Source organism: Hippocampus guttulatus, chromosome 12 (genome assembly GCF_054856545.1).
Source record: "Hippocampus guttulatus isolate MCC_2025c chromosome 12, RoL_Hgut_1.0, whole genome shotgun sequence".
Classification (NCBI taxonomy): domain Eukaryota; kingdom Metazoa; phylum Chordata; class Actinopteri; order Syngnathiformes; family Syngnathidae; genus Hippocampus; species Hippocampus guttulatus.
In genome coordinates this window covers 522,804-549,464 of record NC_141272.1, presented here as the reverse complement: position 1 = coordinate 549,464, position 26,661 = coordinate 522,804, and the positions used below count along the sequence as shown (strand labels likewise).

General features: G+C 50.8%; 2 protein-coding genes and 1 long non-coding RNA gene across 7 annotated transcripts; 1 reads left to right on the top strand and 2 right to left on the bottom strand.

Annotated features, from left to right (window-relative positions):
* Positions 1–180: 180 nt before the first annotated feature.
* c2cd3 (C2 domain containing 3 centriole elongation regulator) lies at positions 181–18,077 on the bottom strand. Of its 5 annotated transcripts, none has more exons than XM_086124684.1 (32): positions 17,758–18,077; positions 16,770–17,039; positions 16,453–16,610; positions 15,514–15,686; positions 15,317–15,438; positions 14,939–15,071; positions 14,031–14,171; positions 12,904–13,051; positions 12,714–12,823; positions 12,435–12,626; positions 11,982–12,085; positions 11,792–11,910; positions 11,230–11,355; positions 10,283–10,708; positions 9,740–9,891; positions 8,939–9,185; positions 7,784–7,958; positions 7,509–7,692; positions 7,263–7,435; positions 6,574–6,709; positions 6,226–6,494; positions 5,985–6,062; positions 5,136–5,732; positions 4,312–4,617; positions 3,811–3,949; positions 3,467–3,728; positions 3,102–3,232; positions 2,836–2,985; positions 2,349–2,512; positions 1,602–2,070; positions 793–889; positions 181–329 (listed from the first exon to the last, which is right to left on the bottom strand). In XM_086124684.1, the coding sequence occupies exons 1-32, from the start codon at positions 17,801–17,803 to the stop codon at positions 192–194; spliced, it is 6,135 nt and encodes a 2,044-aa protein (XP_085980810.1). In that variant the 5' UTR covers positions 17,804–18,077; the 3' UTR covers positions 181–191. The 5 variants fall into 5 exon arrangements, with proteins under 5 accessions (XP_085980810.1, XP_085980812.1, XP_085980809.1 ...); XM_086124686.1 differs by having other exon boundaries at positions 14,031–14,168; XM_086124683.1 differs by having other exon boundaries at positions 2,349–2,545; positions 15,544–15,686.
* A 2,967-nt stretch (positions 18,078–21,044) lies between these two features.
* On the top strand, positions 21,045–26,314 carry LOC147196861 (diablo IAP-binding mitochondrial protein-like). Its single transcript, XM_086124692.1, has 6 exons — positions 21,045–21,390; positions 23,034–23,157; positions 23,788–23,913; positions 24,377–24,487; positions 24,958–25,054; positions 25,138–26,314. The coding sequence occupies exons 1-6, from the start codon at positions 21,278–21,280 to the stop codon at positions 25,341–25,343; spliced, it is 777 nt and encodes a 258-aa protein (XP_085980818.1). The 5' UTR covers positions 21,045–21,277; the 3' UTR covers positions 25,344–26,314.
* On the bottom strand, positions 23,053–24,958 carry LOC147196862 (uncharacterized). Its single transcript, XR_015102397.1, has 3 exons — positions 24,663–24,958; positions 24,301–24,569; positions 23,053–23,195 (listed from the first exon to the last, which is right to left on the bottom strand). It is a non-coding gene; the product is annotated as an uncharacterized LOC147196862 (long non-coding RNA).
* Positions 26,315–26,661: the final 347 nt, after the last annotated feature.

Here is a 26,661-nt window from a genome sequence, read left to right as displayed (position 1 = left end):
CCCCACGTGCAAATGAGCCGCGTCACCTGTGCAACTATTTGAATTCATACAACCGTCTGTTCTTGTGACAACACTGAATGGATGGAAAATATTTATTTAGAAAAATACAAACTATGACACTTACTTTATAGCGCCCCCCCCCCCAGCCTCCATTTCTATACATCAAAACACACACTGCTCTGTACCGCATGCTAATCATCGTCGTCGTCCAAGCGAGTGGCGCATATTCTGGCAAATCTTTCCGTCTGTCTCTTCCTGGAAGTGGGCGACATGTCGGGACAGCGTCGTGGACCTCTGCGAGGAATTTGAGGCGGAGTCAGGCCACGCTCCTGTCAACAAAGCAAAAGTCATGAAATCACAAAGCGCGAGCAAAACAATTTCAACAAAAGTCCATTTTAAGAAAGCGTCGTTGGCGCGCAGATTTGTTTGCCCGTGCGTGGTGGCCACGACAGTTTGCGCTCGCGCGTTATTCAGGCCAGCTCACACTACTGAGGAGCTTCATGGTGAAGGTGGCCGGTTTGCGTTGAATCATCAACCTAGCAAATTCCCTTTTTGATGGAAGATGGGTTCAAAGGTGTACACGTTTGAGATGGCGCTGGCGCAAGTGATTAAGCGCACTTTAGAAGCATCTACGCGCAATTACGACCCTCTCGTTGTCGCGGATTTTGACGAGGAGGGGCAGCGGTCGGTCCTATGGCCCCTCATAAATGGGTGGGTTGACTTGAGCGAGTTACAGACAAGAAATCTAGCGCTCTGATCATCACGTCCCAACAATTCACCATCGGTACTCACCGTGTCGCTGCATGAATTGGAGAAAGAGGGCGCCAAGCCGACCACTCTCAGAGAGGCCTCCAGCTGGTGAGAGGGCAGGAAAAAGTTGGGAAGGGAACTTTTGGTGGCAAGAGTTAAACAAAACAACCCCCCCCCCCCAAAAAAAAACGCCTAATGGCGTTTGACTTGTGGATGAAAAAGGCCCTTGAGGAGCCACGAGGCCATTCGACCCGTGCTTCAGCCCACTTGACACGAAGACTGGCACGCATGACGATAGGCCGACACAGCAAACCAGGGGTGTCCAGACTTTGGCCCGAGGACCGCCTTCTCCGATGTGCACAGGCCAGCTTGACAAATCTTGTTGTTTTTTTTTTAAAATCTGCAGTTTATAGGATGAACCCACCTGACACCTGCCTTAACTAATGTGCTCATCGCGACCTTAACAGATGGATTTTGATTTGAAGAAGGTGAGAGATGGCATCCGCTTTGAAACAGTCATTCGTGCCCTGGTCACATCCCGGCTGGATTATTGTAACGCACTTTAGTTTGAAGCCGGCCAATCCCGCGGCGCTTCTTGAAAACTGGCCTTAAAACAAATTTTTATTTGTGGGCTTTTGACTGCGCATGAGACTTGATTTTTAGTTGGACTCTTTTTGAGCTTTCTCCTGTTTTCGAGTTTTTTTTTTTTCGTGCTCGACAAATACAGTTGAGTTGAATTGCGCACAGGCATACGGTGGTCCTTAGGAGAAAAAGTCTAGACACCCCTGCAGTAAAGCGAACTACAATGAATCCAGAGTGAGGTCGTTGGTTCAACGAGCACCGAAGGATACACTCGGTTCTCGGGCGCGGAGCCCGTCGCCGGCGTGTCGTCATCGCTTTGAGAGATTGAAGCTTCTTCTGATGATTTATCAAAGCTGTCAGCTGGGCAGCCCTGAGCGATGACTTCCCGTTTCCTGCTGGATTTCGTCCGACGGTCGCTCCGGGCCTCCGGGCGTTCCGAAGAGATGCTATTCCACAGACTGGTCTTACCGGTGGAAATCGTCACATCGTTCAAATTTCTGGGCTCCACCACCACTTCCTCGTAATCCTCCTCACTGCTGCAAGGCGATTGACATTCTTCATCGTCATCGGTGGCTTCTGTTCCCTCATCGCGCCCGCCGCACTCTTCTTCCTCTGGCCGAGAGCTGGGAAATGGCGACCGGTGACAGGAAGCGGCGTGTGGGCCGGCGATCACGTCAGTCTGGTTCTCTTTGGCCGATCCACCGTGGAGGATGGAGGAAACGGCTTCTCGGTGTTGACCTTCAATTTTAAAAGAGAAAAAGAAAAGGTGACTATTTGGGTTTGTCCTCATGACTACACTTCCCGCTGGCAACAGCTACGACGGCAGCGGGAGTAAAAAAAAACCCTTCGGTTATTTGAGCGACGCAAAGCCTTTTGGAAAACAGGAGAAATTGATTCGTGGCGCCGAGCGGTTTGAGTTATCAGCATATTCATGGAAAAAAAAACAACCAAATAAGTCCTCTTAAGATCTGTTGACTTGAGACGGTGAGTTAGCAGAGCCTGAGCTCAAGGCTCACCATTGTGGACATCGCCAGCTAACTGTTGGGACGTGGCAAGAAGCTGCCGCGTGTCGCCGTCGTCCCGCTTCTGCTCATCTCGGTCCGTGGCGGGCAGGAAGGAAGGCGACGCGATCTTGCTGCTGAAGTATCTCTGGATGTTGTCCTGCTCGCTCATAATCTTCCTGCGTGTTGAAATGCTCGGTTTAACGTCACCTCTTTAGGAACAAAAACAAACAAACAAAAAAAAAGTGAAGGGAAGGGCTACACGATATTTCCTTTGTTGGATTGTCATCAAAATGCACGCGCGCAACATGTCGCCGCACTGATATGCGGCGAACATTACGGAGTGACCAGTAGTGGTCCTACATTAAGGGAGCAGAAGACGTCATAGAATGCGGAGATGATATAGGACGGTGACAGGGTTAAGAGCAAAGACCACCGCCCTCCCGCCCCCTCCCCCAAAAAAAGCACATCCCGAGTGAGAAGTAAAGGCTGCTGGGCTAACCTGATTGCGGAGAAGATTAGAGAGCTGGAGGGGTTGATGTCGCCGCCGTCGCAGGCCGAGTGAAGGCCAGCTTGCTCCTGAAGGCTCCGATGATGAAGGCGCACCTTTTGCATGTGCTCGTGGTGGCGCTCGCTCTCGCTGGGCGCAGAGCTGGTCAGGGGGTGGCAAAAAAAAAAAAAAAAAAAAAGTGGCTCATATCACGTCGATGCATTCAAAGAAATGTTGTTATTTCATATGGATGGCATTTATATCCGGGCGGTACAAACCTTTTGGGGAAGATGGCATCCGCACGGTCGGGCGAAGAGATGTGCTGCTCGGGGTATCGGCTGATGTGAGACGGGAAACTGCTGTACGTGGCTGTGGTGTGGTAGCTGCGAGGTGCAACTTGCGATGAAGGCTGGGAAGGAAACACAAAAGCATTCAAAGCCTTCGTCGTCGATTTGTGCCGAGATCCCGAAACCAGGCGCCGTTTAAAATCGCGCTGTTGAAGCCCCTTCTTTTGACGCCTACTTGGTGAAAACCGTACTCGACAGTAGACGGGTGGATTCCAGTTGACAAAAACAGTGAATGAGTTCCGGCAGTTATTACTCGAGCTGTACTTCCAAAGACCGGACGCTTTTGCCTTCCGTACCTCCGCGTCGGCAGCGGCTTTCCTTTGGCCACGGAGGTCTCGCACCCACTTCAGCGGCTTGACGCTCACTTTGAGCTGGCCGCGGCAATGGCCGCCGAAGTCGGTGACATTGTACCAGCCGCAGAGCGACCCCAGGCCGCACAGCAGCGGGGTCAGATCGACCGAAGCGAAGCCGATCACCTGCTCCGCGTCGGCGGTGCCTTTGTGCCAGACTTTGAACACCAAACTCTGTTGAGGGTCAAGAAGGAGCTGCTTGGCCAGCCTGATGAATTCAATACGAAAGCATCATTAAAGCAGCCCACTGTGGAAATTTCCCACATGGTTTCTGGGGGAACGGCACCCGCCTGCAGTCACGCCAGTGGTCCCACACGGGGCAGTTTGTGTCGGCCACCACGGCTGTGGATACGGGTTCGGCCGAGTCGGCGGCGGCGTACGAGACGTAGCAGCGCAGCGTCCCTTCGCCGCTCTCAGACGGCGGGCAACCTACCGGAGCGGGGAGGGGCATGTTGTCATTGACTGAAAATATGCCGTTGAATCGTCAAGCTGCCTGACAAAATGCTGCCCGCACAAGTCGCTGCCCGGACTTTCTTTTGAAACAACTCGCTGTGCGCCATGGCCTAGTGAGTGGTGTCATATACCAACAAAGAGCAAAAACAGAGAACCTGATGACAACAATCATGAAAATATGTCTTAAAACCAATCAAATCTGGTATCATTCAACTGTTTTTAAACATTTGGGGGGGGGGGGGGGGTGGCATTTTTGAACTTAAATATGGGTCAGTTTGAAAGCCCAATCCTCAAACTGTAGACAACACAAAAGCCTCATGAGGGTTTCACACGCTCACCTTTCAGAGTGAGGTTCTTGGCACTGTGCACGGCAAGCGTGACCGGGAAGGATCGGTCGTCGCTCAATACTTCAGCCGGCTGCGACAAGCTGACATCTGGGGCGGTTTGACTTTGCGTCGTTTGAGGCGGCGTCATAGGCGGCGGCGTAGGTGCCGCCGGCTCCTCGACTAAGGTCTCCTCCTGGCCGTCGGACTCCGCCGGGTCGTCTTGAGGTGCCGGAAGGCCACCGGGGGTCAGGCTGATGTGCACCCGCAGAGCGGCGCCCTGCAGGTCGGCCGCCGAGCGCCCGAACAGCGGATACACTCCTATCAAGCATGACCGCAGAAACGGAAATGAATGTGAACGCAGCTGTGCAAAAAAGAACAATTCTGAGAATTCGCATTGAAGGCTGAGGACATGCGACACTATTTTCAATGTCAAGCTATTGATCGATTTCATTTGCTCCTCTCCCGTATCAGGCCTCCTGATTTCAGATCCTCAGTCAAGGCATGACAGATGATGTGACATCTAGCCTTAGTTTGCTTATTAATACTTGTGATTGCGCCTCATTCTGCTTTATGCATGCTTCTGTTTTGGAAAACGTGTTTTGAAGGGGGCTGTACAAATAAAGCCGCTGCGTTCAGCCTACGTGGCTTTCAACGCCATTCGCTCTCAGTGCCTCAGTTCTCAAGCTGAGGCCAACTGAGAATTCTCAGGGTCCTACGGTCAGCCTTTTTGGGACCCGCGTTTACGGTGGCCTTGTACTACTCGTGATACAAAACGGTCGAAATTTAAAAGCACCCTTCCGAGATTTCAAAGCCTTCGCTTGCCGACGCTTTCATACCACTGAGAGTCAACTTCTGCTCGCGAGCCTTCACGAGCGAGGACAGATCGATGAAGGCGGACCCCAGCAGGCGGTCTGTGTCCCGGGGCCTCTGGCTTTTGTCTTTCTGGAACGCCACCCACACCTGCACCTCTAGCCTCTCCTCTCGAAGGTACCACATGAGCGGCTGAGCGCTCATCAGCTCCACCGTGCGACTCCCCTGGAAGGTCACGGTGGCCTGGTCGCCCCCGCCGGCGCACGGGTGCTTCATGTGCGAGCAGAAGGCCTCGTGCTCGTAGAACTTGTAGCGGAGGTAACAGTAGGTGGAGCGCTGCAGGGTGTCGTGGCCCGGCAGGAGCAGGCAAGGCAGGGGCAACCAGGCTCTGGGTATGGCGAAGGTCAGGGATAACTTCCCGGCGCTCCGCTCCCAGGTGCCCCAGTCGTCGCAGTCCAGCTGAGCCCGGGTCGGATCCCAGCCCAAATCCCGAGCGGCCTGAATGATCCGCTCCCGCTCCGAGTGGTGGGCGAAGCCGACGGAGACTTCCAGGCCCCCGACTAACGTCTGCTGACTTTCGGGAGCTTGCCGGGCAGCGTAGATGCCGAACCAGCCGGAAATACCTCGACAGACGGAAAGGAAGGCACCGTGATAGATGAAGAAACTGCTGATAAAGCCTCAGGTTCTCCGATTTAGTCATCGGTAGCTATACCGAATGTGTGCGTTTGTAGAATTCGATATTGAAGCGATTCTCAACTCTGAATTGGCACTTTAGCAACGCCTTCACCGCGCAACCAAGAGCAGCGCAGCGGGCATCAAGTGAGCGCACGTCACGCAGAGCGCGATGAATCGCGGTCACAAATAGAGAAGCGCACCTGTTGTTTTCCGGAGGAGGTCGGCCAGCGGGATTTTCACAGTGCCCAACGCCACAGCCGGAGGCCTGGAGGTAAGACCTGCACAGAAAAAGACACCGAGTCAGTCCATACATGACGGAGCAGGATGGGAAACGGGGTTCGTACGCGTTTAATTCAAGCAGGACCGAGGTTGGAACTTTTCCGGCACGCCGCGTTGGAAACGCTCTCTTCTAAAGAATCGCTTGGGGAAGTGGCACTCAACCTTTGCGGTTGTCTTTATTCCAGACGGTGAAGATGGCCCACGCTTCGGCCAGCTGCTCGGCCAGACTGCAGATTTCACCGCCGCTCTTGCGGACCAGCGCGTCGCAGCGCACCTCGGCGCGGTGCTCAAACTCGGGGCAGAAGGTCCTGGCGGCCACGCGGGTGCGCGTCGCCTCGTCGTCGGGCAAGAAGGACAAGCGGACGCTCACGTAGGAGTTGACGCCCACGCCGGCAAAGTAGTCGTACCTTTGGTCTCGCCGGGCGACGGCTCTGCGACGACCGAGAAGGAGATTGGGGTCGCGTTAGCCGGCAGTGAATGGAGCTAACGGGGGTGGCGCGGGCCTCGTACCTGGCTGCCGCCTGCAAACCACACCCTCTGTGCACTTGAACCACAAGGGTCACGAGACAAGAGGCCGGCCCCTCGCCGGCGGGCGCGTCCGCTCCGACTGGGCGGGACTTGTAGCGGACGCACACGTCCAGGAGGCCTGACAAAACACACGAGTAACATTTCAATCGCCAAGATAAGCGATAAGAAATGAGAACGGTGTCTGCTTTCTGATGATGCATCGAGCATTGCGCTACTCCTCATGACATCATTTTATTACTAATTGCATTTTTTTCTACAGATATGAATAGGTAGAGAGGACCCCCCCGCCACCTTTTATCTGTGCGCCAATAGACCAATCAGAGGCCAGTATTGCGCGTTCATGAACTCTAGCAAAAGCAGCAGTTGCGCCTATCCTCCATTATTGACGGAAAAACTCACTTTTTGCCGTTTGTGCTCAAAATGAGACTTTGGAGCAATTCCGCGGCATATAGACGGGCCATTACAGCGCAGTACTTGCATTACGGGGAGACGTCCATGACGCGACTCCACTGGGCTCACTTACTTACTGATTTCAGCAGGACTTTTGGTAGCATTTTGTGGCTTCTTCCATAGAACACAAGGACACGCCGTAAATTTGCGAAGGGTGAACCGCAAATACGCGGACGATTACCGTACGGACAAATACTTCATATTGGGTCGAAAGCGCAGACCAGAGGGCAGAGGCTGATGTGCCGCCAGGCCGTCCACCCTGGGGAGCAGCGGTAGCGAGAACAAGCGGGCCTCGTCGGGATGGCGCCCCTGCATGGTGACCATGGCGCACAGCTTGGACAAGGGCAGAATTCCTTTGGCCACCAGCTGGTCTCGCACATTGGGATAGTAATATCTGCGGGAAGGTCAGCACGTCCACGGGTGTCACGGCGCCCTCCGGCCAAGTTTGCGGACCGACGGCTACCGACCTGCACCGCACTTCAAAATGGACACCCCCTCCGCCACTTAGACCTTGGCTGGAAAGAGAGGCGAGCAGTAGCTTCTGAACGGGAACGCCTTGGGGAGCCAAGAGGGCGTGCGTCTCCGTGTGGCCAAATATCGGGTCGGGCACGCACAGAGTGGCGGTGGTACGAAAAGGCTTCAAGTTGGTGTCTGTTCAGGGAGGAGACGCCGCGTTGAGATTGAAACAGAGAAGCAGTGGTCGTAGAAAGGAGGGGCAACACTAGAGTTGGATGCCGCTTACTATATTCGTCGAGGGTGGCGTCCGCATCAGCGCCTTCCTGGCAGGGGAAGGCGTACTGGATGTAACAGTCGGCCTCCCCCCACACCGTCGACTGCAGAGGAGTCAGGCCCGTCACCTTTTCCACCCTGATCACGAACACGTGCTCGATCGTCGCTCGTGCCGGTGATGCGATGATCTGAAAGGGAGGGAGCGGGCACTTGAGACAGACACGGACGGTGAAATTGAATCGGGTCCGCAAACCGGACCCTTCTCTCCATTGAGAAAAGCGAATCGTTGGCATCGATGACGACTTGACCCTTCTCCTCTATCGCTGTAGTTTGAATGGGTGATGTGTAAGTCGTAACGATGGTAAACGTCTCCACATGGAGACGGAACGTTGGCCACAATGTCCATTTCAAAAGGTAAGTTGAGGAAAAAGTAGACATGGTTGACATTCAGACATACGTCCGTAATGGTCACTTCCTCCTTAAGGTTCCGCTGGATTATTTGAGATTCTTTTGAAAAGTAAATCAAAGAAAAAAACAAAACCGACTGAAGAAGTCACATGCCCCCCCTCCCCACTCACAAATTTGCACTTTTTGTTTTTGCCGTTTTCGCGCTCAGAATAAAAGCATTACTTTGGCGCCATCTTGCTGTGAAAGACGTATGTGGCAGTGAACGGAGACGTGGACACATTTATTTCCACATGGATAGTTGTAGCAGCAGTATTACCTTACCACCATTACGCGGCATCTGTACGCAATTACAAACCTTTCAAATTTGGATTGTCAATTTACTTGAAGTGTTTTGCCATTCTCGACTATATTATCGTTTTGCGATGTGCTTGGACTCTATCCATTCACTGTATTGCCATGGAAAAAAATGGTTCGACCGCGCAAGTTTCTTCAATTTGTTGTTCGTTTAAAATGCCTGGTGCAACTAAAGCTACAATGGTTTGGACAAATAGAAGGGCGAGTCGCAAAAAATAGCTCGTAGGAGTTACATTTAGAACCTGATATCGAGTCCACCGGAAAGTTTTTCGTCCTCAAGCCAGTTCAGGTCAGCAGCGGTCACTCACGTTCCGTCACCCGGATATACGTTACGCGCCCGCTCTTTGCAAACATTATGCAACGACTCTGAACATCCAGTGACGGAAAGCGCGAAAGCAGTCGAGACCTTGGCGGGCCTGCCGGGCTGGTGGTCGAGCAGGTGAAGCGGCCTGAGGGGCGGCCGGCCCGGCGCCTCGCCCTCCTCGTCTCTGGCGCGCTGCAGGGCGAGCACCTGCTCGCAGAGGCCCATGGCCAGCGTGACCCTGAGGCTTCCTCGGCAGCCGCCCGAGAACACGTCCACCACTGGCATGTAGCAGTCCACCCCTAAAACGGGATACTGCGCCCGCAGAAGGAGGTGGGCAATCTTTGGATCCCTGTGAGGAAAAAGGGTGGAGACTGGTACCCCTTTTCCACCCAAACAAACTTGGTGCTCGTGGGGCGCCGCGGCCGGCGCTGTGCTTAGTGGGTGCTTAACGAGTTCTTCTGAAGAACGTGTTCGGTTTTCCGCCGGTTAAGAGCCGAGTAGGAGCGACGTCATTGTATAGCATCCAAACGTCACTGCTTACGTCGACGTTTAGTCACGAGTGCCTGTGCACAATGCACCGTTAGCATCTGCTAGGCAACTTAGCATAGCGTCGATTATACTTGGATGTAATGTGCAACAGTCGGGGTCATGCGATCGCCATGAATAACACTTCAATAAAGGCATCTCACCCAAATAAATGTCTCCTTCGTGATTGCAACTATCTCAGTTCGAAGAAACTAGCGTCGACTCGTGGACATCCGTTTTGAAGAGTTAGCTTGAGCATTTTCATTGCCGCTGAGCAAAGCAAAAAGATGTAGGAGGTATCGTTCGGGCAGCGCCACCCGATACCGGTCGCAGCAGAAAGACTGCAGTGATGCTCATATGGAAAAGAAGTCAACTTGCCTGAAAGACATGTAGAACTGGTGGAGAGGCAGCTTGACGAGACCGAGCAGTGTCTCGTGGCCGCAGCTGCCCGTCTTCTGCCAAACTTCAATTACCATCACATTGTTCCTCATCCGCTCCAGTAAGTTTGCGGTCAAAGCCACGGGAGTTACCTGCAGGCAGCGGTGGCAAACAAATGTCTGCAAACACTCTATTGAGTTACCCGACTCAAGTTTCCTTTTTCAGGTCACGTACTTCCAGGACTTTTATTTTTCTGACATTTTCTCTTTCTTTTCATCGCCACATTTGGACACACACGGGTCAGTACTTCCTACTCCTCGTGTCAAAATAGGCCTGCTACTTTTTTCAACTTTGTGGAATAAATGGCGATTGACAAAGGTGGCGGTTGATCGTAAATAGACACGAATTCGCTAAAAGCTGGTTTTCGTCGGCAGTCCCTGTGCCAGATGTTAGGAGACACCTGGGTACGGAGACCGAAGAGACAAGAGCGCGAGGCATCGGACAAGACAGGCACCTTGGTCTTCAAATAAAGTCACATCCTACCTGGACAAAATGAAAGGAAGGATTGGCGCGTCCCCAGCTGACCGCAGACCTCGCCACCTCGTCGCACCAGAAGAGCTTGCAGTTCAAGTACACGTTGATGGCCTGCGCCGGCCCACCGGTGAAGTTCTTGCCATCCGGCACCATCAGCAACGTGTGCAGCAGGACCTCGGGCTCTTCCTCCGTCGCACGCCGAGATGCGCGCGCGGCGTGGCGCGGGGACGCGGGCGCTCCTACGCAGGGTTGAATGGCAAGGTCGGGGGAGAAGTCTTCTGACGAGCGAGCGGCGAGATCCTCCGAGCAAAAGTTGACGCATTGCGACATGGTGCGCGAGTCCCTCCGAGGACTGCGCGTAGGCCGCGATGGCGAGGCCTCTCTCTTTTCACACGCGTCAATGCCTCCGGTGTGGGCGGAAAGTTCTAGCAGCACCTAGGAAAAAGTGACGTGACCGCGATGGTGGTGAGAACATGGATCAAGTTCAACATCGGTGAAAAGTTCATTCAAAGTTCATGCATCAGTGTGTTGTTTTTCTTGCGATAAACTGTTATTTTGCGATCAAAGTGGCCTTTTCTTGTGTTGTTATTTAGTAGGAAAGCATTGTTTTGGATATCGGAGGTATCATCAAAATGGCATCTAAGTGAGCGTTCCGCCTGAAATGCATCAGTTCACAAAAAGCTTCTTTTCTCCGAATTCTTCGTGAAAACGAGTATTTACAAGGAACTTGCCAATGTTTACTAAAGAATGGTACACGGTGGAAACATACTTTTTTTTTCCTGATGAAAGAAGAGGGTGAAAGCTTGCTTCCATGCTTAAAAAAAGCTACAGAACTCAATTTTCTTCAAAAAGGAGTCAAAACCGGTGCAAAACGGCGCTCTCAATTTGAGAAAAACGGCGAGCATCCTAAATGAGTTGAACCGTCAATTTTCCCTAAGATACATATCGTATCTTACCCTGAGAAGACAGAGTTCCCGCGTTGCGCCCTCCACGTTGCGCACCGGCAACGTGAGCGACTGGCTGAGCCGCCGGCTCTGCAGCAGACTTCGCAGCGGATGAGCGGCCTCTCCGATGAAAACGGCCTGCGCGACAACAACGGGTGAGGTCACCATTGTTCTTTTCTTTCTCTGCGGCGTGTCCGTCCGTCGAAGGCCAAATTCAAAGTTTCTACTACTTTGCCATTTTCTGTTTGTGCAGCACGTTGAAGGGAAATAAACACTTGCTTTCTTCTATAAGGAGTCGACAACGTAACCACCAAACTGCGAATCCGATTGCTGCCATTTTGAGCATTTTATTTCCATGAGGAAAAATGTTCAAAAATGTAGCTTTTTTTTTTCTTCAGATCTCATGATTGCTTCCAGAGCTGTATATTTTATACAATGCAGCTAGTATTGCTTTTTATTTACACAGTATGTTAGTAATTTGTTCTCGAGTCCGTGGAAAGGCATCTTGGTCATGATTATTGGTTCTCGTAGCGGTATGAAAAACACGATCGTCATTCTGTTGTCAAAAACTCACTTTCTTTTGGTCATTTTTTCTGGAGTAAATTCGAAAAAGGAGATCCGTTGCCCACCAGACTTCCACCGATGTTCTGCTGAAGTGGACGGGAAACACAGAGAGCCGATGGAAGCTCACCGCTTTAAAATAGACAACCAGAAGCATGTCAGAAAAGAAAATACACAAATAAGCACCCGCCGGCATGCCGTACCTCCTCCTGCGACGTTACCGGAAGCAGCTCTGGTCACTTCCACGCTTCGGCCGTGTCGACTGGAAGAGGAAGTCTTGGGGAACGTATACTCGACAAAATACGTGCTGCCGAAAGAAGGGGGAAAAAAAAACCCTCATCATTCTTAACTGATACGTTTGTGTTGGGGGGTGGGTGGGCTCTAACCGATTCATGGTACCGTATTTTCACGACCGACCATAAGGCGCACTAAAAGTCTCACATTTTCTCCAAAGTGGACGGGGTGCCAAATAATGCGGGTGGCCTCTACACTACGCCTCTTAATACGGTGCGCCGTGTGGTCGTGAAAATACCGCATTTCATTTCATTCCAACAGCAAATTTTCATTTGATATTCAAGAAAACCGAGTGTGGAACGTGGTCACGGAACAAATTCAGCTGCGTTTTTGCCAACTTTGATCCGAAAGCCTTCACCTACCACTTCTTTCTGCGTAAGAGTGAAGGAGATTTGTTTGGGGTGTTCTCGGGCGGGGGGCTGTCGCAACACGCGGGCACGCTCATGGAGTCGACCGTCACTTTGGCCCATCGCATGAAACTCAGAAAGGTCCGCTGCTCCTGACTCAGGGGGATGGCGGGATCCGGCAGGGCACCTCCAAGCTCTGAAACCACACTAGACAAAAGTTGCAACAATGTTAAAAGACACATTTGTGTTTTCCGTCGCAACATGTGACCTCCGGAGGCATTGCGGGAGCCTTACTTGTCGCTCGTCCCGGTCGCAGGCTGCCGCGAGTGTTTTTCGGTCCCGGATGAAGTCTTCCTCTGCCCCTCGCCGCCGCCCGCCGTCTCATCCGCTCTCAGATCTGACGTCTGAATCGCAATCACGTCTTACAACCACTGACTGAAAACGGCAACTCTGGCGTTGGTTTTTACACATCTGAACTACTGACGGGGCTTTTGTAGAAGAGATTTTCCAGCAAGCTGTGATCATATTGCGGGTCGCCGAGCTCGCTGTCGCCACTCACGCTGCTGTGACTCGATAGAGACTCGGGGAAGGCGCCGCCGCCCCGCCACAAAAGCGGCGGGGATGTCTTTAGCCTGAAAAGAAGCAAAAGCGTTTCGCGGGGGGGCCACAACTATGTAAATAGCTATGTGACGAGCGGCCGCCACCTTTGCGGAACTTTTGTGTGTGTGTGTGTGAGAAACAGTTTTACTCTCATTTGGGGGCATTTTTTTAACCCTATTTTTGTGAGGCTGTATGACACAAAAAGGTTCCAGAAAAAGGCCACACTACATCCCCCGCTCCCACACACACATATTTCTCTATTCCATATTTTTCATAACTCTCGGTGCGTTGGAAGTAACCATTTTCACAAATATAAATTTTGGGAAATCTTCTCACGTTGCTATTCAAGGCGTACTCAACAGGGGTTACCAAACTACGGCCCGGGGGCCACTTGCGGCGTCTATATTTCGGCGGACCGCGCCGTGACCAAAAAATAGAATGCTAAAAATGCCATTCGGCATGAGGTCAGTTAACAAAGGCGAAGGTGGGCCGAGTGAGAAGGGAGGGCGGAGGGTCGAACTTTTCGGCGTTCAAAGATAGAAAGGAACCATTGATGAGTCAAAGAAAAACACCATTTGTCTCCACTGTAGTGAATAAAGACAATTCAATTTGAAAACACTTTGCTCCACTTTGTGCTCTCTGGCCGATTGATGAAGACATCACATGAATGATCCCCAAGTAACTGAAAAATGGTCACCTTGTGACAGCTTTTTTCTCTCCTTTTTTGGGGTTCTGAACGGGGAATGGCATTCGGCTGCTGCTCAGTGCAGAGCTGAATCTATTTTGTGAGAGAGAGGGCTGTTGGCCACCACCCCCCCCCAAAAAAAAGAAAAATTTGGACAAATGCTCAACTAACGCCTTTAACGGAAAGCCAATGAAATGAACTCGACGATACAAACAACCTAGAACTGCTTTCTTGACTGACTTTAGCGCGTAACAGAAAGTGGACGAATCCCGTTTTGGAACCCGGGAGGCCTTCAAAGAAAGCACTCAAACAGAAAGTGCATGCACCTGCCCAGGAGGAGGTCCACAGCTCTGTGGTCCATGTCAGGGGAACAACCGAGGCCGCAGTCGCCCACCGGGTCGTCGTCCGCGTGCCTGACATCTGAATCGAGGCGCAGGACATTTTCGAGGACCGTTTCGGGGACCCTGCTGACATGAGAAGAACAAGAAGAGCCATTAAGGGAGCTGCAGCGCTAATGCTTACGGCATACGTTGTTTTTGAGGGGAGACTAGCAGTTGTTTGCTATATGAGGGCTGGCCTGGTCCAGTGTCATTTTATTATTTATTCATTTACTTGCTCAAGCTTTATTGCAGATTGGAAACCAACGTTGACCCGGTGTGTCGTAATTATAAGACAGCAACAACACCATTCAACTAATCTTGTGCCAAAACATAAAAATAAGTTTTGGGTGAAGTTCATGCACCAGCGTGGTGTTTTTCTTGCCATAAAGTGCCCTTTTTGTGTTGTCAGTAGGAAATTATTGTTTCGATATTTGATGTATCAGAAATGCAAAAAAATAAAAATAAAAAGAGCCTCAAAGTCAACGTTCCGCTTGGAACGCACCCTTTCACAAAAGCTCTTTTTCTCAGAACTGAGTCTTTTCAAGAAACTTACCAATGTTCAACTGCTGTTTCCTAACGAGAGGTAAAAGGTCGATTTTTTTTTCCTGATAAAAAAAAGAGGGTTAAAGCTTTCTTTTGGTATGTTCCATGACTGTAGCTGGAGAACTAAATTTTCTGTCGGCCTTCAAAATTTAGACAAAGGGTCAAAAATGACTGGCCACACCCGAGTAATGTTGTGTCAGCTGTAATCGTCTACTATGTGTAAGTGCTTAAATAGTGAATCAGGAGTGAATGGTTGCTAATGCTGCAGTTTGATGCGAGCGCACCCTTGAAGCACTTGTCAGGTCACTCACATGGGAAGTGGTCTGACGTTGTCCCTCCGGAGAGGGAGTCGGAGGTCTTTGAGAACCGGGGCGGCGTCCACGTCGCTTTTCAACGCCGACACCAACATAGCATCCCGGAGTTTGTTGCCACGCTCCAAAATGACTGAGGCCAAGAGAACGGGGGTCCATTAGTTGGACCGTTAGCAAGCGGCGAATGGGCCACACTGAAACCAAACTGAGGTACTGGAGGTGGACCGCAAACGTTTCAAAAGATGAGTAGGATTACAACTTTTTTGCTCGCGTCAAACTTGGCGTCATCTCATGTGCTTCGTTGTGCGGCCCCAATCTTCCTGCCGTAACTTCTTGGATATCTCGCGGATGCTCGCCGTCTCGCCTTTTGTGACGCACCTGACAGGATGTCGTTTCCAGGCTGATCCACATCGATTTGGCCGTTTGCTCGCAATTTCAATTTCTCCACCGACTCGTCTTGCTCTGTCTGCACGGTTTGGGAATAGGAGCGGTCTTTCCCTCTGAAATCAGAAATAGCGTTAGCGTCTTTTGTTTCTTTCCCCGGGGCGCGGATGTGAAAACGGTCCTTGGCAAACCTTAACGCGTTTCCGCCGCCGCTCACGTACGATTTGTCGGCATCGGGAGGCGGAGGCTGGTCAAGCGTAGCCGGCGAGGCGACCTGAGGCACGTCGCCGCTCGAGTGGGCGGCGGGGCCGCAGGAGCGGAGCGTGCGGCGCGCTGCGGCCAGAGGCTCCAAATGGAGCGAAACCTGCAAGCGGAGGGAGGCGGCACTGAGCTTTGCCCTAAAGCCCAAACGGAGAACGCAAGCGACATGACCTGTGCCGAGGCCTCACAACACATCGCAAAGGGTTTTATTCACCGCAGTCAACAGGACGATGACTTACGACCGATGAACCTGTGAGGTTGTTTTTTCGTGGGAAATTTAACAATCAAGGCGCACAGAATTGAGTTGGAATCACCCCCTGTGGACGTGAACTCCTGACTGTATTCCCGAATGATTTTTTTCTTGTTTTCAAGAAAGATCTGACTTGAACTTCCCTAGAAAAACACAACCCTTTTCTTCATAAAAAAGAAATTACAACTTGAGAAAATTGTACATTCTTTTCTCACGGTACAACTTTTTTACCAGAAATAGAACTTTTTCTTCTTGAAAAGCCAACCTGCTCAAAAACGTACAATTTTTCTTGAGCAAAATGTGACTTTCCCTGGGTGGGGGGGTTTTCCCATGGGAAACTTGCTTACAAGATTGCCGGTACGGTTTGTGCAAGTTTCAGTTTGACACCAACTTCTGCTATTTCTATTATTTCCTAAGGTGGGGAAATAGTGCAGGTGTCAGAAAGCGTAGGAGAGCACGTCCGACCTCAGAGGTTACGCTGCAGCCTTCCATTCATTTTGCCTGCAGACTGGCGTTTAAGTATTGGCAGAGGCGCGTGCCTCCCCCCCCCCCCCCCCCCCGTGACATCACAAAGTCTTTGTTGGTTTGTTACACGCCAAGCGATCCGTCATCGTCTCACCTCCAGCTGGCCGAGCTTCTTGGATGCGGGTGACACCAGGGTGTGAAATCCGGTGATAGGCTGCGACCGGGAGAGGCGGGAGATCTCTTGCACTTGAGCGCGCGCCACAGGAAGGTGATCTTGCTCGCTCAAAACCTCCAGCACCAAGTTGCCCATATCTGGTGAAAAGACGAGAGCCGATATCGGCAGCGAAAAAGTGTCGATCCAAGAACAACCTAAAATGACCGGTTCTGAGGCAAATGAAGGTTCATGATGACGTAAGATTGATTTTAGGAAATGATTGGCAATAACCAAATCATTTCGTAGCCGCGGTTTACCTGCCAGGTAGGAGGTAAGCTGCTTGGGACCGCAGCGCACGGGGAAGCGGGCTGTGGTTTTGACGCTCCTGTGCGACGACGCCGTGTCATCCGGGGGGCTGAAGTGAGTGCCGTCCGACGACTCCCCCCACCAGCGAAGACGCACCCGCGTCGCCGGCGGAGGCCTGGGCACGCTCCAGAGCAGGCGGCTCACGGTCACGCACAGGAAGCCGCGCGGCTCACCTTCCACTAGGGGGGGCAGGCTGGTGGAGGCCGGCACGTCGCAAAGTGCTGCAAAAGAGTCAGCGTGGGAAATCTCAGCACGCACCCGTGTATCTAGTTGGATACAACTAGATCAGGGATGGCCAAACTTTTTTCCTCATGAGAATGCCGTGTCGGAAAAACTACTAATTGACAATGCAATTACAGTAACTGTATGAAACAATTCAATTGACCATGCATGACTAAGTGTGCAACGGACTTTGGACTTGATGGTGGATTATTTCAAAGTAGTTGTGCTTATTTCCAGTGTGCAAAACAGCGGTGGTTATTTTTTTTCCAGCGCACAGCGTGAGTACGCCCTTTGTGAGTGCTATGGATGCCACCGCTTGACGCCCTGTCACATCATTGAATCTCCGTCCAACATTTATTCTTTCATCTTCCAAAAACTGAAACCCATTGTTGTTGTTGCTGAACACGTTAACCGGCGAGGACGTCATTAATCATTCGATAAAGCCTACCGTCAGTTCAAAGGTGTCATGACGTCACACAAACGATAATTAGACGATAGTAAACGCACTACTGGATAAATACGTGACCAAGGCAGGACATAGATGATTATCATCCTAAAACAGGAGGCTGAACTGCTTACAACAACAACGAAACACCTGGACGAGACCAAAATTGAAAACATATTCTGTACAACAATATTACATATTGACCACCAGCCGGGCTGACAGCTTTTTGCCAATTTAGCAAGCTAGCCGGCTAACAAAAACTACACGTTTACCTCTTTGCTTCGTGCCCCCGGCGGAGCCCTGCTTTCGGCTCTTCATGAGGCCATTCGGGGAATACGACGAGCGAAAGTGGCCAACGAGACGACACCGTCGGCCGCAAACATTCTTCAATGATTCGGTGAAGTTTCAAACAAACACAACCGAGCGTGTACACACACAAACTGCGCGCCGAACTGTGAACATCAACGCCAGTCCCGCCTCCGCTGCCGCCCTCTGAGGCATGACGGGAAATGTTGTTCACCACTGGCATTGACACGCGAGACATTTTGTTTCGTCACTGTTTGCATCACTTTCATCTTGCGGTTTGCTATTTGACGAGATTCATAAATTTGATTTAATTTCAGACATTACAATTTAAGATAGAGACCTCTTAGAACCCCCCCCCCCCTTCTGCTGACACGCACTAAAGCATGAAGGGAAATGAAGTTTACAAGTGACGGGGCAGACATTTGTCCCGACACCAGTAGATGGCGGAACTTAATTCAATAGTCGTTTGCTATGATACACAGTACTATACCTGTAATTCAACATAACACAATATATAATATAATATAATATAATATAATATAATCGTCGTGAACATGTCGGCCACGCACGCGCACAGGCAGGCCAGCTGCAGGCACCGCGCCAGCTTCATCTGCAGCACTTTCACACGTCCACGCCGCGGCCGAGCCGTCGGGATTTGGCAGAAGTCTTCCTCTTGCGGGAGTCTACACCCCCCCCCCCCCTCTCCATCTCAGGTGGGAGACCTTTCTCTCCCTGCCCTCATCGTTCACTTTGCAACTCACGCACGACTGAGCCCTCAACGACTGCTCGTCGTCGTTTTGCAGGCAAATCGGCAGAAGCGGCTTTAAAAAAAAAACAACAACAACAAATCGTCGAATAGAAACAATCACAAGCGTTGATTTTCACCTGAAATTTTGAGGGAGCGACAAATCCCGAATCACTTTCGGGATTGCTTCCGGAGCTTTACTGACGCCTTGTGGCCACGTGATGCACCGCAGCCAAATGAAAGTGAAGCCCGCATGAAATCCTTCCTCACTGACACTTTGGGACAAATCCATCCATCCATTTCCCGAACCGCTTGATCCTCACTAGGGTCGCGGGGGGTGCTGGAGCCTATCCCAGCCATCTCCGGGCAGTAGGCGGGGGACACCCTGAATCAGTTGCCAGCCAATCGCAGGGCACACAGAGACGAACAACCATCCACGCCCACACTCACACCTAGGGACAATTTAGAGCGTCCAATCAGCCTGACATGCATGTTTTTGGAATGTGGGAGGAAACCGGAGCACCCGGAGAAAACCCACGCAGGCCCGGGGAGAACATGCAAACTCCACACAGGGAGGCCGGAGCTGGAATCGAACCCGGTACCTCTGCACTGTGAAGCCGACGTGCTAACCACTGGACTACCGGGCCGCCTACTTTGGGGCAAATCGACAGGCCAAATACTTTTGTGCTTTTTTTTGTCAACCGGCAGCAGCTCGCGAACGAGCTAAGAGCCACCCGGCCGCCGCGCAAATGTCCTGCCGTCATTTGCCCCGACCTTCCATCAACCTGCGGCGCGCCCTCGTGTGTGTGCGCGCGTGCGCCGCAGGTTGATGGTTAACCGAGACGTCGCCATGAGCAGCGCCAGCAAAGCAGTTGGAACCGCTTTGAGCGAGGCAGCGTCAGGCTGCTTCCGGACCTCGGCCGACCTTGGGCCTGCCGCAAATTTGGCTACTCCTCGCCAGGCATCTGCAATATGGCACTTCTGGCACTCATCCCCAATGTGCCCCTATGGCCATTTGGGGGAGGGGGTGGGGGGTGAACGTTATTTTGTAGCCTTTCAAAGCTAAAGTTGAACAATGGCATTCCAATGAAATGAAATGATTCTTATTACGCTCCCCGCGGTCACAAGGTCCTCGCCACAGGAGCCCCATAGCCTTCGAAAGGCTATGGTGGTCTTTGGAAAACTGACACACGAAGCACCGACACGAGCGGGTCTTCGTCCTTCGCCGGAATCGTCGCTAAACGGGTCAGGATCCGCGGTTATTTGCCATGGAGAAAACACCAGGAGTTATCTTTTTGTCTGTTGGTGGGGGTCACTCAAGCACCGGATCCCTTTTCTGACACCAGGTCTTGTGGCAGTTTTCTCGATATTGCCGGAGCAAGATATCTTGGTGGGGGGGGGGGGGGGGGGGGGGACCTTTTGACCCTTTCTAGTGCAGGTCAATTGGTGACAACAACCCTTCAATGTGTCGTACATTACTCCCACTTCTGAGTTTGTCCATTTGTGTTTTTTTGTGACACTAGCAAGAAAAAGAAGCATTGATTTTTTGACTCGATGGCGATTATGAGCATGTTGTTCTCGCTGTTGTTGATGTCCCCCCGAGCCTCCCGACGAAGCTTGGCTTCAGTCACTAATTGTCGGAGGAGCCGATCATTAACGTCACGGCCGGCGGGCTCGTCATTGAGTAACCTCGAGTCGGCCCATTGTTTGCCAAACACGTAGAGTCTGGTCCCGCTGGGGGTGGGCGTCGCTGGCTTCTTATTTACGCAAGTCCTGCGTCACGCCCGGACGCCGCGTCCAAAACAAACTCTCAGAGCAAACACACGGCGGCCGCGCGCCTGTCTTTACCGATCGGCCGACCGACTCCATTTTGGGCCGGGTGACCAAAGGCGGCCTGGCCAACGATCTCTCGTGTTCGATTGCAAATGGGATGCATCGGCGCATTTCAATGAGCGCGCAACCAAACTGGCTTTTTGGAACAATCCTGCATATAGAAAAAAAAAAAAACCCCTGAAGATGTTGCTTGCCAGAATTGTCTCTCTGCAGAAGCCCGATAATGACCCCGATCACGTGTGGCCGTCGAGGACCTGGACGCCTCTGTTCAACCGTTCAATAAACACCGCCAAAGACCGAGCCTTGTGCTTTTGTGAAGTTGGTGCTCCCGGGAGCCCGCTTCTGATGCCGATTTTTGCGGGCAGATCTTCCATCTTGTCATGCAAAACACCCCAAAAATAGTCAAAAACGTAGAACCGCCTCACGAGAATAACAACTTTTGGAATGTGGCATATATCCGGCCATCCATTATCCCATGTATGCATTGAGAGGTCAGGGCCTCGAATCGAACCCCGGACGTCTGCGCTGTGGGAGGGGGGCGGGGAGGGGGGGGGGGGACGAGTCTGCCACAGTACCTGCCGTCCTAAGAGCAATTCGAAAATGATGCCACGGCACGTAGATGCGTGCGCGTCGCCGTTCTCGGACATCAGACTCTGCAAGACGCACGTAGGGAGCCTCCGTGGCCTTTTTTTTTTTTTTTTTTCTGATGAGATAAGGTGAGAAAAACACATCAGCAGGCAGAGTCAACAGATCGATGACTTTTATTACGCAAGGTGACGCAGCCCTGCCGCTGCATAAATACCGGCGACGGCAGCGTTACAGGAGCAAACTGGGAGTCAACCAGTCAAGAAGCTGCAGGCAAGACAGAAAAAAAAAAAAAAAAGTATTTTGGTGATTATTTGACCAAAATGCAGGCAGTGCGTTCGTGTTCAACATGTGCCGCCCGGGCCAGCGAACAACTTCTGGGCTCGCCACGAGAGTTTCCCAGAAGGAGAGGAGCAGCGGGCGCACAACTGCTCAGGTACTTTTGTTTCCCCGGCTCTTTCTTTCATGCATGCTTGAAAAATGAGGATTCTTAGTTAAAAAAAAAAAAATACTTTATTCTTGAAAAATACAATGTTTATACTTAGAATTAATAGAAATACTCTTTGTTCATTTAGACAAATTGTTTCTATTGATATAACCGCGATTCTGGAGAACAATGAAAATTAACATTTTCAATCGACATTTTTTTTTGTCCTTTTAAAAAAAAATTGTTTCTTTAAAATGTTTGTAAAATGTTCTGAGAGCATGACGGTGATTCAGAAAAGCAAACATTTACAATTATTTTACTAACTACTGTATATATATTTTTTTTTTCTTCAGAGGAAATATCCATAACAAAACGACTTCCATCTATCCAGCTATCTGACTAGCTAGCTGGTTCGCGAACTAGAAGCTATCAATCTGTCTTTTCAGCTAGCTAGCCAGGCAGGGGCGGTTCTGGATCAATTTCACTGAGGGGGCCGGGCTGGGGCCAGGGGTTTTGATGGGGGGGGCACATTCAACCCAGGGCTAAAAAGACAGATTCGAAATCTTATTAGACTTTTTATTTCTTCAGACTTTGAAATTGTAGTCATAACATTACAGTGATGAGAAAAAAACAGTATTAGGAGGGCTAAAATGTCTGCATGCGTAACAATACGTCTGTTGAGAATACTCAAGCCAGGGGATGATATGGTACCAGCCTGCCGGGGACAAAAATTGCAAATACACTGAAGCTAGATGTTTTACATGCATATCATTATCCAAATTTTAAAAGGCAATGTCTTATATATTGATCCTGTTAAATAAAAATTAAAATAAAAAGGGAGACTAAAAAAGTTACACACACACACACACTCACACACGCGCGCACACACACACGCACGCGCGCACACACACACACACGCACGCACACTCACACACGCACACACAAACACGCGCATGCACACTCACACACACACACACACGCACGCACACACACACGCACACGCACTCGCGCACACACACGCAAATAGCACTCGTGTCGTGGTAATTTCCTTCTCTGCGGACTGCTTCTCATTTTCCCGCTCATTTTTAAATGGCGCAGCGCAATAAAGGGTCCGTCTAGAATGTTAAATCACGCACTTTGGTTCCACCGTTCGCGTCGGCGACTCGGCACGACTGCGTAATCTGCGCTCGGAGGGGGGGCCACAGGGGGGGCCAGAATCGGTGCTACAGGGGCACTGGCCCCCGTTGGCCCCCCCCCCCCCCCAGAACCGCCACTGTAGCCAGGTAGCCAGCTATCTATCGATCTATCTACCCCCCATTTTTGTTTTATGAAGAGATATTCTCAAGAAATACAACAACTATTCCAAAAAAACATTCTGTTTACATGACTTTGGACGAAAGTACTTTGCATTAAAAAAAATCATCTTTTGTCTAAAAAATAAAACCATGAAAAAAATTAACAATAAGACTACGAGTCTTGAAATGTATGACTTTTTTCCACAAATGTGACAAATGCTCTCGATAAAAAATATTCCAATGTAATCCTACATTGCTTAAGAAAAAAAATAATTTATTTTTTTTACAAAAAAAAAAAAAAAAGAAAGACAATGAGTCTTTCTCATTTTGTGTGTGTGTGTTTTCTCCCGGCATCAGCGCTCCAGGCATCCTCTTCAGTGCCAGAGAGACAGCAAAGCGGAAGTTGGTGCACCAGCAAGCGTGTGCAAGCGCAAGGACGGCGCCTTTGAGTTTGAGCCACCTTGGCGCCGTCTCCTCTCAAGTACGTCGCGTGGCCCTCACAAATGTTGCGTCGAACACCTGCGCGCAACGCAGTATGAAAAATACACGAAGCCACGATCTCCCATACACAGAGTACAACTGAGCTATGTTATCAGCATTAAACCTGCAAATACGTTCAAATATGTTCGAACGAGTTTACCAATCAAAAATCAGTTTACCCCACAAATGTGTGTGTGTGTGTGTGTGTGTGTTTAACGCCATTGCGCTAATTCAGTGGTGGGCAAACTACGGCCCGCGGGCCGGATCCGGCCCGTTGGTCTTTTTAATCCGGCCCGCCGAGAATGGTTTGATTGTTATCATGTTAAAAACTTTCCGCAAACTGGACCGCTAATAAGAGTCGGAGAGCAGTCAAATGTGTAGAGCGTGAACAACGGGGGGCTCAGTACACATCCTTGAGGAGAACCGGTGCCGAGTGTGATGATGGAGGAGAATGTTACATTATTACTGGCATACAAAGACATTGTGCTATCATCTTTATTTTCTATTTCTATTTCTAACTTGTGGCCCGGCCCTCCACAATATTTTCTGCTTCTCATTTGCCCCCCCCCCCCGGGAAAATAATTGCCCACCCCTGTGCTAATTGCAAATATTCCAACGTGTTTCCTGGCAGCAAGCAGAGCAACTGAGTCACGACGCCCTGATCGGAAGGGCGACGTCGCTGGTCGCCGACGGCACCAGCGCGCTCCTATCGCAGAGCACCTTCGCCCTGGTCCACGCCCTCCGCGCCTACGCTAAGGTGACCACGCGCACCCTTCGCTTGGACGCCCCCCATGCAAATCAGTTTTGCAAATCCATTTGTCGACAAACAAATTGTCATTTCGTGAGAATAAAGTCAGAGTTCTTATTTAGTTATTTCGAAAAAAGAATAAACAGAGACAGAACTTACGAAGACTAGTCACAATTTTGAGAGACTAAAATTGGATAAAAAAATACATATATATATCTTGGGTGTGTGTGTGTGTACATATTGTACATGCTCATTTTCATATGACCTATAATTCATTCTCATCAATCCACCACTTCTTTGTTAAAATAAAAGATTGTTAAATATATAAGCAATTCCTAAAATGGTACTGTCCATGGTAGGAGGGGTGAATAAATGAATGCAACAAATGGAACTAACCTTTTGTGAATGCTGCGTGGTCTGGATGAAATGCTTCCAGGTCTGACACCGTTTGATGATTTCTTTTTTCTTACAGGCTGTGCACGCCCGCATCACCCTGCAGAGACGTTTCCTGATCTCGCTGGGAAAAGTGAGCCCGGCCGAGGAGGACTCGCTGCGGCGGGCCATCTTGCAACAGAAGGCGCAGGTCACTTGAACTCTCCATGAACTCCGCATACAATCCCAATTCACATAGGGGTCAAACTGTCCCGCATGTTTTCCGCGTCTCCCTGTTGGCATACAAAGTGATTCCAGTGATTGGCATACTCCCCGATTCAAATGATCAGATCGTCAGCAAGCTCGGCGCAAACCCGACATTCAACCTGTTCATTTGAATCGGGTGCGTTGCAACAGGGAGACGCGGAAAACAGGAAAACATGCAGGACGGCGGCCCTCCAGCACCCGAGTTTGACACCTATGAATTCATCACATTTTAAAGTGACGGGATCTCACCGAGAAAAAAAAAAAGTGCACTCTATAACCTTCATAATTGCGGCGATCGATAGAAAAGAGCAAACGGACAACAGCGCACGCATAAGCCTTTGAGAGGCGGGGCCAAGTGAGGTGCGCCCCGGCGGGCTGCGCGGCCGTCTGACGTTCGCGTGGCGTCTCTGACAGGTCGGCCTGCATCTGGACGAATGCGAACGCTTCGAGAGCACCTGGCTCAAGGCCGTCGACTTGTGCCAACGGGCGGCGGAGGCGGCGTCCGCGTCCGGTGAGCGAAGCGGGACGCGGCGTGTCATTTCGACCGATATTTTCGGCGGAGTGTACTTACGGACCGACACCTTTGGCGTCCAGGGTCGGAGCAGGCGTCCGTCACCTTGATGGCCAACGTCCGGCTGGCGCGCTCGCACGCCCAGCCGGCCCGCGACGCGGCGGCGGCGGCGGACAAGAAGCTGGCCGAGACCAAAGTGGACGAGATCCAAAGGATGGCCGAGTACGCCGCCTCCCTGGAGGACGCCGACGAGCTGGAGATACACGAGGCTTACCTGAGAGAGGACTGAAGAGGACGCGCTCCTCGGCCGCGGACGTCCGCTCGGCAGAGTTGCAATTGGGAAGCCGCGCTCGACGGCCGCTCGCCATTCACAAATTCACACCTTCGTTTTCTGTTATTTCTAGCACGTATTATTTTGACGACGGGAGTGAGTTGAGGACTTTCGCGTGGACAAAACCAGTGCTTTGCCACCAACTTGGAAACATGTTGCAGTGAGGTGAGGGGGAAAAAAAAGGTTGAGCTCACCTCAGTGTTTGAAGGAAGTCTGCTGAAGCACTGTGAGTTTAGGAGCTTCATTTAGACAAAGCGAGTGCATCGCGAACGTCTTGTGGCATCTTGGCGTCAAGGAAACGGACTCAAATGAGACGAGGAGCGGCCCGGAGACAAAAACAAGTGCTTGGCCACCAATTTGCGGCATCAGGGAAACGCATTGCGGTGAGTTGAGGACTTGCGTTGAGACAAAAAGTGTCACCGGGCCACCACCTCACGGCATCTCGTTGAGGTGTTTCATTTAGACCCCCCCCCCCCCCCAAAAAAAAAAAAAAAAACAGTCTACCTGTAAGTGTGCTGAAATAGAGAAAAAAAATCTTACTTTGGTGTCAGGCAGCTAAGTTGGAATGAGTTAAGTGACGGCAACAAACTTTGCTGCCAACTAGTGGCATCTAGTGGTAATTGTCAACCTTTTTGTGTGGCGGCCACTGATTTGGCGTGCAGATCCGTAAATGTAATTCCCGGTTATTTATGGCTATTTATTTGATCAAGCGATAGGTTGGGGAGCAGATTGACAGTCCGGCTGGTGAAACAACACCCGTTTGGTGTTCCAAGCGCACAATCGTCAACGTGTGCGAACGTTTGTTGGCGCGCAACACGTCTCGAGCGTGATGAGAAGTATTTGTCTTTCTTCGATTGCGTCGTGCTGTCACCAGCCATCTGGAAATGAGAAATAAAAAAGAAACCTTTTCAACTCGCCGTGCTCACAAATCGTCTTTGCCTTTTTGTCATTTGCAACGCAAGGCGTTCCGTCAACGGCGAAAACGGAGACACCGATTCAGATGAGTAGTTCAATGCGCCGGAGAGATTTGAAGACACAAAAGCGGGTCGAAATACTTTCCGGGCGCAAAAACAACGGGACGCTCGGAGAGACAAACGTGTTCGTTTGGTGACGTTTCACTTGAAAGTGGGAAGTTGGGCACAAACGCATCCTTAACTCATTCGGTAGCAGCCAATTCTAGACCAAGTCTGAAAAGACGTTTAAAAACGTCTTTGGGAGTGAATGAGTTAATGATCACCACGAGAGAAAATAAGAAAGGAAAAGAAAGAAACAAATA